The 11,892-nt window shown below is 45.6% G+C and overlaps 1 protein-coding gene across 1 annotated transcript in view; it reads left to right on the forward strand.

Moving 5' to 3' along the window:
• FRAS1 (Fraser extracellular matrix complex subunit 1) overlaps positions 1-11,892 on the forward strand; it is a gene marked incomplete at its 5' end in the record, with an annotated part of 146,622 nt that overhangs the window by 105,883 nt on the left and 28,847 nt on the right. The window contains 8 exons of the mRNA XM_084286307.1: positions 564-742; positions 3,570-3,686; positions 6,897-7,017; positions 7,533-7,670; positions 8,449-8,481; positions 9,215-9,346; positions 10,038-10,163; positions 10,747-10,994. Coding sequence (XP_084142433.1) covers positions 564-742; positions 3,570-3,686; positions 6,897-7,017; positions 7,533-7,670; positions 8,449-8,481; positions 9,215-9,346; positions 10,038-10,163; positions 10,747-10,994 — 1,094 coding nt within the window. The remainder of the gene's footprint in view (positions 1-563; positions 743-3,569; positions 3,687-6,896; positions 7,018-7,532; positions 7,671-8,448; positions 8,482-9,214; positions 9,347-10,037; positions 10,164-10,746; positions 10,995-11,892) is intronic.

Consider the following 11,892-nt stretch of genomic DNA (forward strand, 5'->3'; position numbering starts at 1 on the left):
AAATAGCTGACCTTGAAAAATTAGTGCGCTGTATTCTGATAGTTAAGTTGTACCCTTGAGGGGAAGATGGATAGTCTGCTGCAGTGCCTTTAACCCTGATTGTGTCTCACTTCTCTCTTGTCCTTCCATGGGAGCTGCAAAAAGCGAGGCACGTCCTTTGTGCCTGCTCTTCTGCTCAGTTTGTCAGATGGGCAAATTTCAAGGTTTCAGCACAATTTCAGTGTGCTGGTCGGTGGGCAGAAATACATTTTGGGCGTTTGAAGTCACAGATCCTGTTTTTTTGCTTGGCCATGTATTTCTTCTGTGTCCTTGTACAAGCTGTTTGATCTGCCCTTTGCCTTGGCACACGGGAAATAAAATTTCTCTGTGTCACTGGGGTGTTACGAGGTCCTTTGGTGGTGTATAGGAGCTCTACCGCTGAATCTGCTTGGCTCACTAGGTGGAAAAAGATGTAGAGCTGGTGGGCATTTGTCTTTGGATGCTCATTAGTTGTTGAAAAGGCAGTATCTTTTCCTTGTTTTCTCACAAGTTGTGCCCTGGCTGTTCATCCTTGCATTCCCCAGGTGAAGTGGTGCTTCTGGTCCCAATGCCAGCAGATGGCCCAGCAGACTCCTGGCAGCTTTTGCCTGATGGAAGAGCAGCCTCTCCTACAACTTCTTTTACCCAGCAGGACATCAACGAAGGCATTGTGTGGTACAGGCACTCTGGAACCCAAGTAGAGAGTGACTCCTTCCAGTTCCAGGTACTCCTCCCCTTCGTATTCCCACAGAGCAGTTCTGGAGGCATTTGTCTCTGAGATTATTTAGTCTGCCATTCCCACTGCCTTTTGACATGAGCTTTTTATGTATATGTGCATGTATACACAAACACACACACAAATATGCCTGTAAATATATATACATATTTACACGCAGACCAGTTAAATATAACATATATACATATTTACATGCAGACTTATGTGTATGTAGTTGCACTTTGTCTGTAAATGAATGTCCACGTGTTGATGTCTCAGGGTGGATGCACTCCTTTTTTGTATTCCTGGGAGACTGTCATTCATGTCCAAGAAAGCTTTTACTGTGTGAATCGCCACGTTTGATCTGTAGCAGTGGAGCCAGCCAGCTACCCACAGTGTTGAGCCTCGTGCGCTGGCATTAACCTTCTGGATGTCAAGTCACAGGCCATATTGCAAATGTGGAGAAAACTGTCTTTCAGATAGCATCTAACATTTGACATATTAAACTAATAGCTGGTCTGACTTTCCATAGAATAATCCTATTTCAGGAAGAAAAGGGTTTTGTAGAAAAAGAGTGTTGTTATCCTAGCACCCACTAGCTTTCGTAGGCAGGACGGTGATCTCAGAGCAGGAGTCCCCAGAGAGAATGAGCAAGCAGGTGAGCACTTCTACTGACCATGAGAGGAAACCTGCAGGCTCATAGCAGCCTGTCAGAGGGACAGTGTAACCAGAGACTGATGGTTTCTGTGATGTTGATCACTTCTCCAATGGTCCTATGCCTGCTCTATTGATATGCTTGGGGTTGGTGTGAAAGGAACCATCTTTTGGGGAAGAAACGGGAACAGGAAAAGTTTTCTGCCTGCCAATCATTAGAAGAGGTAACAGAGCAGGTAACAAGAGAACTCCCATCCTTCTTGTCAGCTGCTGTCCCCTTTCCCCTAGCTTCCTCTGAGATAAGGCTTATCGCAGGAGACGAGGGAAAAGCCAGGATGTGGGTCCAGACGGCCATGTGTGTGGCTGTCCCAGGGATCCTCCAGCTGGGTAGAAAATCTGCTCGAGGAGATCCTTGAAGTCCTCTGGTTCACACTTTCCTAGGACATCCCTGCAAATCCAGACCTGAGTGAAAAGGCAGAGTGTGTTACTGCAGCTCATATCCTGGCAGTTTTGATGTCCCTTTTCAGACAGTAGGTTTCACCCCTTGGTACTACACAGCAAATACATCTCCCTTTCCTAAAACCCGTAACATTTACTCCAAGTGGAAAGTGTTCTAAGTGCCTTTTTTTAAGTGGTTTGTTTTGCAAGCTCCAAAACCAAACAGCCCTCTTGATTTCTGCAGTCTCTCAGCTAATAATTAAATTTTTGGTGTAGAGTAGTTCTTCTTGCAGGCAGACAAAAAGGTACAAGTATTCTCCAGCAGATGTAACACTAAAATGAATCCCACCTCCCCACAGGTTTAATGGCCATAAAATTCCTTAGACAGGTCCTCGCTGTTTGAGTGGAAGGTTTAACAGCATCCCATAATGCTAAGGCAACACGAACACTTGCTTGCAGTGTTTGTTACATCTGGTTTAAAACTCAGAAGCTGTTAACTGTAGCACCGGTGAGGCAATTAAGGTAATTTCTAAAGTAATTAACATAAGTGATAATGAGGAAGTTGTGAGTGTTGATGTTGAACAAGCTAATCTTTAGCTTAATTGCCATGTTCCTCTTATAGAGTATGCATTTTGCATGAGTTAAATGTTTGGTTTTAGTAGGTAGCGCTAATTGTACGGAGAGCCCTGCTGAGAAAGGAAGCTGTGATTAGCCGGGTGACATCAGGAGACCGTAGCACATCTGTCTGAGTCTTGAACTGTGGCTTGGGGCACATCAGAAAAAGCTGACAAGTTGTTTTCCATCACTTTGACAATCACTGTTTGGATGACAGGAACTCTGAAGCGGTCCGGCAAATGGCTAAAATAATTCCATTCAGTTCAGCAGAGCGTTTTTAATGCATTTTCTTGAAATTGTGGGCTGAAATCCGTTCTGGCTGACAGAGGGCTCTCCCCGTTGAAGTCAGGTGTGGACTTTCATCTCTGCTGACAGATGAAGCTGTAACCAAGTCTAACGAAGAAGGAGGCTGTATTTCTGTGGGGGCTTGCCTCTCAGGATTGCTGGGAACACTTGGAGGCGTATCTCTATGGAATGGTTTTGGTCCTTTGAATTTTTGCCAGTGGAATAGTACTTGCTTTACATATCATTAATATGAGTTTGCTGCTATAATTTAGATACAGCTGACTTAATTTTGCTGCTGGAGTGCCATGTGGGAAACTTTTATGGGTCTCTCTGAAATAGAAGCACAGGCTGTCTTGGGAGATGTTGGGATCACGGGGAGTCGCTGCCGTTGTTAGAAAACCAGTTGTTTTTACCTTATCAGCATAATGGGTTGTCATTTAAGGGTGAGAAGAAGGTTTAAAGACAAGTTATCTTTTCTGTTCTTTTGATGAAGAGTTCCACTAAAATATACAGACAATTGAAGTAAAACTGAGGCAGCGACTGGCAGAGGTGGGAACGAATACATGAGGGTAGAGAACTGTCAGACAGACGTCCTTCATATTGGTAATAAAGAAGTGAACCGCTTATGGACTGTACAGGCAATTATGGAGAAGCTGGTTACTGTTTCGAGGCCTCAGTGCCCAGCAGTTGGCATCCACACGTGTATTGGGTTGGTGTCTGCTGGAATGGTACGTGTCTTTGCCTTCACAGGCTAGGAGAAGAGACGAGGAAAAGTATGAAACTGGTCTTGAAATGCAGTGATGTCCTCTGTCAGGTTTCTATTCATGTGACCTTCTGTTCTCAGGTGTCCAGCTCTGCCAGTCCGCAAGCCAGCCTGGAAAGCCACGTCTTCAATGTTGCTGTTCTCCCGCAGACACCCAGAGCTCCTCAGCTTTCCCTTGGCTCCTCTTTGCACATGGCTGTAAGTGTGAAACATCACTGACTGCTGGTTTCAGTGTTCCTTCTGCAGTGCTCATTGACCAAAGCCTCACATTGAGCTGTAACCACCAAATGTTGATTTCTCTGCTTGCTGTAGTCTGTGCAGTTGTGCTTCATTCAAGATAGAATCCAAGGAACAGGGTGTATGCACCAGATAGATAACTAGAATACAAAGAATAATAATAAAAAAAAAAAATTTGAAAAGCTAGATAGCTTGGAAGAGGAAGTGGTTGAAGAAAAAAGAAAAAAAAAACACCAAGAAATAAAAAACATTAAAAGGTAAAAAAAAAAAAATCAGTATTAGAAGTGCTGAATATACAGACTGGAAGGGATGGGGAAAAACTTCAAACATTTTTTATGGAATTCCTAGCAGTTTCAAAATACTGATTTCTGTGAAGCCATTAGGAATGGCAAGAGAGAAAAACTGGATTAAGGAGACATCTTGCCAGTAATTCCACTGCAAACTTTATTTATTGGAACAGTAGCCCGCCCACATCAGGAAGCTTTCATCAATCACTGTAACACCAGGAACACAGGTTACAAACTGAACTATTTTTTCTTGCAGCATCGATTCTGGGAACAGCCATGTTGGTAACAGCGGTCTCTCTAACGTAGTTACATCCCCGATTGTGTTAATTTAAAAGATGACCTCAAAGTTTGAAGTTGGTTTTGTGAGCCCTCCAGTTTTGGTGCGTGCCTTGTCTGTGCGTCCTCAGTGAGGCGGAGGAGGCTGTGATGAGAAAGCAGAGAGAAGCACCTGCAGGAAATGGGTGCGGAGCTGAGGCCAACCCTTCAGGCAGGAGCTGCGTGCTGGCAGAGCTGGGGCTACAGGCTTGACTGGAGCATGCAGTCATCTTTGGCACCGCTCACTCCTGGTGATTTATTTAGAGCGTGTGAGGTGCCAGCAGTACGCTCAGCACTGTCAAGCAGAAAGCCTGTGCCCGCGGGCGCTCCCTGACAGACAAAAGCACGCTGCGAGGCCTGTGAGATGCAGGAGGGTGTCCCAGGGGCAACGGGTCCCCAGGAGAAGCCTCCTAAGGGGACGCAAAGGACCTCAAAGCCAGGACAGCCTGCCAGGCGTGGGGCCAGGAAAGACTGAAGGAAGCAGTGTGAGAAAGTTTAGTGAAAAGTCCTGACACAAGGGCCTTGTCGGGGTTTAAAATAGTGGTGACCTTTCACAGGCAGTAATAAAACATGCTCAGGCTGCTACTTGGAGCAGTAGGCAGCAATGTGTCTTCTTTCTCTTGACTTTTTGTTGTTGCTATTATTGACAGAATTGATGGTAGAGGTGTCTGGCTAAGCCATGTAGTGCTGGATTTTATGGCTAATTAGACACCACAAAATTCAATAGCGCCATAAAATACGTTTTAGTGAGGGGCGCCTCACAACCTGCAGGTCCTACCTCTGGGAGAGACAGATCGGCCTTGGAGGCAGCTGTGAGGCAACCATAACCTTAAATCTTTTCCTGGCGTCAGCGTGATTGAGTTCTGCTCATCCATCTTCAGACTCCTTCAGAACGAGACTGTCTTCTCAGCTGAAGAGCAAGCACAAAATGTGCAGCCTCCCCACACCTCTAAACGCTGCCTTTGAGTGTCCTACCAAGAAAGGTCAGAGAAAGTTTGGTGACGCTTCAGTGGTTAATCTGGGCAGACACCTGTGCTGGTTTTCCTTCCCTCAAGTGACCTGTTTCCCCCATAGTGATACAACTGATGGCAGGAGCCTGAGCTTTTGCACTTGATGAATGCGAAGAGACTGGGTTTGTGAAGGAGACAACGTTGTAAGCACAGGAAAAAGTTCTTCTCCCTTCCCTTCCCAAGGTGGCTGCATGAAAGGAACACCACTGTTAATTTTAAGCCTTTTTTGTACAGAGGCTGTATATAGTGGTGCTGGTATCTTGACTCCAGTTAGATATGTGACTCTTGCACACCTAAGAAGGGTTTGGTGCCACTTGTGATGCACCGAGCTGTGGTTGGGGAACCTTCCTCTGGTGGCCAGACCGGGCCTCAGGAGCAGCAGGATGGGACGCAGGTTTGGCAGGGTGGCCATACAGGCGTGAAGGCGTCAGGATTCAGAGGGCTGTGCCTGATGTGCTGGGTGGAAACCTGCCATTTGCTTCTGAACCTGATGAATTAATTGCCCTTACCCCTAATTTAGCTTGTACTCCCCATATTTTGTTAGTGATTAGGATATTTTTCATATTCAGCTGAACTGTTTAATTCAGTGACTTCTCCTAGCTGTTAATTCCCCAGGATGAAGGTTCACGAATCCATGCAAGTAAATTACCAGTGTCCACTTAAGTCTGTTCATGCAGCAACATAATTCTTGTAACAAATTGCCCACCATCAACTAATGACAACCTTATAATGGAAGGATCAGGACATTTTTAGGCAGAATTAAAAATAAAGGGAAAGCTTTGGTTCCTCTGTATTCCTGTGGAGAGGGCCAAGATGCTTTCAGGACTTTTTTAAAAAGCGAATCCAGTCTGGCTACCTCAGACTATACCAGAGAACTAGCTAGACAATGAGTTATATCCTGGGCCAGGGAGTTTTTGATTAAAACAGATTTTTCCTCATCTGTTCTTAGTTGCTGTAGGCAGAATAATGAAACTCCTCCACCTGCGGAGGTTCTGCATCTGCGGGGTACGGAGCGCGCTAATAACACCGCCAGTTTTCCAGACAGCCTGAAGGTGTGGGGGTAAGCTCAGAGTTACAGGAAGGAGGAGGAGGGACAAACAAGGAAGGTTCTTGTTTGTCTCTTTTTTTTTTTTTCCAAAAGGTTATGGACCCTTTCTAATTCTCCAAAAAGAACTTAACAGAGGTGAGCCTGTATAGTGGTGTCTTCTGTTGAGCATGATAGTACTCTGCTCAGCTTCTGCACTGCACATTCAGTTTGGCTTATAGATGAGTTGAAAGCGAGATTAGATGGTTCCTAAAAGCAAATTTTACTCATTATTAAGCTTTATTATCCTCTGCAATCTCATCCCAATTAGTTCCTATCCTGTAGGAGTTTGGAAAACTTGGTAAAGGTTCAGCCCATCTGTTCCTTGTCAGTTTTAGGTCTAAGAACTACACCTTTACATTCAAAGGCTGTCTTACATTGAAGTATAGCAAAGCAAATTCTCACTTGTTGCAGTTCTTGCTGAGTCTTCTCATGTCTCTGGCACTGATGCTCTTGGTCTAATGTGTTTATCGAGGTGCTGGAGGACCGTGTGACAGTGATTGAGCCCCATCACCTCTCCTTTGTAGACCCGGAGATTCCCAGTGAAAAAATCCTGTTCAACGTGACTGTCCCTCTCCTTCCTGGACAAGGCAAGTGTAGCTGTTCAGAACATGACAGATTGCTGCTGAATTAATTGTTATACTTTCTGAGCACGTCTAATGTTTTTTTGTTGTTGTTGTTTTTGTTTTTCCTGGAGTATCATTCTGTGGAGGCATCTGCTAAGCTGTTCAGCCTCCTTCATTAGCTTTCAAACATCTTGTTTCTTAACCCAGTTTCTCCAGCTTGTTTAGGAGTAAGCTGCAGCACAGAGACATTTTTCTTACTATTGTCTGGAATATATTGAATGTTGCGCTCCATAGCTTTCTGCTTCTAGACTCTCTAGTGAGAGGTATTTGAGGAAATGGCTGAGGAATCTGTTTTAATTTCTTATGTCCTGTATTGGTCGGTAGAACCCGTACTGGGTGCAGTCACAGCCATCCAATTCATTCAGCAACAACTGAAGATGTAAAAAGAAGTATCAGGGAGAAAAATAGAAGCCACAACCTTTGGTATTTGGTTTTAAAATTAAAATTGATTCCTTCTATTAATACTGAGTCCTCTGTTTCTGTAGGTATTGTGGAGCACAGAGACAGGCCTCTCTCCCCAGTCAGGTATTTCACTCAGGCAGATATAAACCGTGGCAAGATTGCTTATCGTCCGCCCACTGCAGCTCCACACTTGAGAGAGATCATTGCCTTCTCATTTGCAGGTAAGGAGTTGAACGTTCTTTGCAGCACCAAGTCAGGCTGCTGGTCCTCCTTCAGTCCTGGCATGACTTTGTGGTTATTTCCATACTCGCTAGGGCTTGTGGCATGAACGATATAAAGAACATGGGAATCTGCTTTGTGGGAACATTCCAAAAGTTCACCCAATTCTTGTGACTTCAGCATGATTTTCCCTCTTGTTCGGTATAGAAACATGCAGTGAATTGTTGGAATATGGCTGTGTTCACTACAGCATTTAGCACTGTTGACACTACTACTGGATGCTGCCCTGGTCAAACTGCTGATCTGGTGCTTTGTGGTTTGGAATTACTGCTCCTCCCGTGCTTGAGATCTGTGCTGCACTGCGTGTTTAGTTCTTGAGATTGAGACAGGAAATGATGAATACAAACTGAATCAGTTTAGCCAGGATATTAGATTTCTGCCATCAAAGGGATAACAACCTGGAGCAGGAGATAGAGGGGCAAACAGTGTGACAAACCTCAAGCATGTTTGACCAGTTGATACCTAGGATTGTATGATGCAGTTCGATGCATCACCATGCCCTCCACTGGCACCAAGAGGGTTTTTCACAGACTGAAGGAGGGCAACGTACAACACCTTCTCTCAGTACCTGGAGAGAAGGCAGTGGAAAAGAGCGCTTCCCTTGGTAAGGAAAGATTCCTGTCTGGTTGAACAACAGCACTTGCTTTCTCCAAATGTTGTCTAAATTCACATCGGTATGTTCTAGCCATAATTACTCTGTGTCTATATTTATCCTGCCAGGTCTTCCAGAGTCGGTGAACTTCAGATTCACAGGTATGCAAACCAGTGGTTCTTTCCTGGCCACAGCAGTTTTCCTCCTTGTGCCCTTCACATTGCCTGTTAGTCCTTGGCCTTTCCTCTCCTGCAGGCACATCTATGGGCACTCCGTAGGAATTTCTGGAAGTGCATGTGCCTGGAGAATACTCACTTATCTATGTCCCCAAGTGTTTTATAGAAGCCAAGATGCAGTTCAGTAGACAAACCTTTTTCAGTAGTTGTCTCAAATGTGTCCTAAAAGCCTCATGCATTCCTATTTTTCCTCCAGTGTGAACACCCAGTGGTTTGCTCTGCTTTTTTTTTTTTCTTTAATGTACTATGGAAACATTTCCACAATTAAATTGCTACTAATAAGCTGCTTGCTTACTTAATACATATTCCCCTTTCCATGTACTACCTATCACAGGTTTGCAGTGATCCACTAGCAAAGAAAAGTGCATGCTCTGACTTACAAGTGCACCTGATACATACATGGAAGATAGTATGTACACATGCACAGGCTTATTCAAGTTACGATCATCATACTAAGATGAGTTAGGGACAAAGATAAAAAAAAATACTTCTGGATATGTGTGGATTATGTTTTATGTCCATAGACAAAGGTGTGAATTGACAGGATGGGAAGAAAGTCAGCAATGTGGGGTGGTGATGTGTAGAGAACAGTCAGTTTCCAGTGTGAGTCCCTGAAAGAACATCCCTACACTCGGGCGTGGTTTCTGTCTGTGCCTAGTGTCTGATGGAGAACACACGACCCCGGAGATGGTGTTTGTCATTCATTTGGTCTCTGCAGAGCAGCAGCCTCCAGTCTTCCAGATCACAGCTCCGTTCCTGGAGGTCAGCCAGGGGGGCAAGGCCACCATCGGTGAGTAGGGTGGAAAGGGTGAGGTGGCAGAGCTCTGCCTGAGGCACGCTATTTTCTTCCAGGAGGCCACGTGGATGGAGCAAGGGAGAGCTTTGGTCTCACGCACCTCCGTGCATTCAGCTAAGGAGCTGTGCTAGTGCAGGTGTGACAGGAGCCACTGAGAAAACTGTGCAGTGGTGCCTCAGACAAGTGTCTGAGCATGAGGCAGTGCTCCTTGGTGTGTGGTGTGTCCGTTCTGCGGCTGAGTCTTGGAGAGCATGATCAGGGACATACTGCTTCCTTATTTTTCCCCTCTTAAGTGCTGTTGCACTGATTTCTTTGTCAAAAGCCACTTTCTTGTGGTGTCAGGGGGTTTTCTGAGGCTTTTACAGATAGCTCCCTTCTATGTGAATGCATGCACATCTCATAAACTGAGGGTTTTTATAGCTGTCATGCTGGCAATACTGTGACTCAGGTGTGCAGTAAGTTCTTTGATACAACACCTGATCTAAACATTATCAGGGAACTACTTTTTTCCATGAAGTCAGTAAACCCTTGGGCTACAGGTGCTCCAGAATTACTTGACTTTCCAGGTACTGATTAAATTAAAGCTTTTGGGCTCCATTCACAAAAACTGATCACCAAACCTAAGGAATATTGCCAGCGCAGTATCTGAGGGTGCTGAAGCCTGTGTTCTCTTTCCCTGGCACAGGGATCCAGTTGGCTGTGAGCGACACAGATACAGCTCCTGAGGGGCTCTTCTTTGAGCTGGTGAAGCCTCCCCGTCATGGCATTCTGCTCAAGCAGGGCGCAGGTGTGCAGGAGCACATGGGAGCAGGTGAGTGGAGAAGAAATACCCCTCAGTGCAGGGGAGGAGGTGAGCATGGGCCCGTCCACACAGCTGGTTCAGTTGGGCAGGAGGAGACGGGTGCCTCTGACAGAATTCAGTGTGTCAGTTGTTCAGCTGCGCTGCTCAAGCAGTCAAATACTTCTGTGGAGTTTTACTGTTGATTTTGGTGGCAGCAGTTTTCCAGTGTGTGATCAGATGAACAAATATTGTCTATAAGAAAGGAGTGCAAACAGAGATGTGGAGAGGGAAGCCTTATCTAGTTATGACAGGCATGAGCTTACAAAGCAGCTGGGAAGAAAGGAGGATCTGTGCACTTCCAGAGGAACTGTCACTGAAAGAGTCCCAAAGAGTGACAGTGTCTGGAAAACAGTTAAGGTTACAGCTTTTGCTCTGCCCTACATACATACTAAGTCCTTAATAGATGTCTCCATAACTCACAGCTCAGTAAGTTTGGCATTAAATGCCAGGTAAGCACGTGATTAAGTCTTTTGCTGAACTGGGGCCTTCCGCCATTTGAATTGGATTGGTGCTCTGAACGGTCTTCCTGACGCATGCATTTCTTTTTGGGAAGGCAACACCTTCACCTACGAGGACGTCACTCGAAATGCTCTGCAGTACGTGCACGATGGCTCGTCGGCCGCAGAGGACAGCATGGAGATCTCTGTCACCGATGGTGTCACCACAGTGACCACAGTGCTGCGGGTGGAAGTGTCCCTGCCAGATAACAACGGCCCGCAGCTGGCCCCGGGCTGCTTGTTGGCAATCACCGTGGCTAGCAAAAGCTCCGTGATTCTCTCTCGATCGCACCTTGCTTATGTTGTAAGCTGTCATCTATTTCTAAACACAGTGAATGCTGGCAGCGTCCCATTCCTAATCCCCCCACAGACCCCTTGCTACCCACACCTCCCTGCCCTTAGTGTGGATTCTTGGCAAAGAGCTGAAGTTTTTGACTGTCTCCTGACTACAGCTGCCAAAACGGGGATAATAGACTCTTTCTTCCATCAGGGTTTTAAGACTATCCCTGTTTGACTGGAACAGAGGTGAACTGCCATGCTAACATGAAAACTGAGTTAATCCCAGATTTTTGTATCAAACAGACTTGCTAACAACACACATGGATTTGCTAGTTGATAATCCCTTGAAAATTTCTGCCCTCTCACCCCCTTCAGAAATTGCCTGCTGCTTTTTCTGCACACACTTGAGGGTTTGTTTTTTTTGAGCAACCCCAGATGCTGTGCTCCTTGTTAGCTTGGAGTTTGAGTCAGTGTTTGTGTGTTGTACGAGAGTCGTCCTGCTGGTGCAATTCAGGGAAAGGTGTTCTCCTTGTGGCTGATGCAGCTGCAGAGACACCAGCAGTGGATTTGGGGTATGCAGATGTGCTCTCCTTACGGAGGAGGCTGGAGAGATGACAGTGCACGTGTGAAGCTGGAGAGACCTCATGTAGTGGCTGTCAGCCAGATGGTTAGGGATCTGCAGGGAGTCAGGTAGGATAAGAAGGCAAATGAATGCTTTTCTTCCAAAGGATGTGTCTGGGTATAAGCCAGGTGTCTGTCCTGTTCTCCTTAGTAGGCAGAAGGCTGACAAGGGAGCTGTTCAGGTTTAATCTGCGGAAGAGAACAGTCACAAGCAAGAGGATTTCATTCCTGATCCATATACTGAGAAAACCATTTCTGCCTTGGGTCTTCTCTTTCAGGCAACCACAAAAAACTTTGATAAG

Source organism: Netta rufina (assembly GCF_964035555.1).
Source record: "Netta rufina genome assembly, chromosome: 4".
NCBI classification, from domain to species: Eukaryota; Metazoa; Chordata; class Aves; order Anseriformes; family Anatidae; genus Netta; species Netta rufina.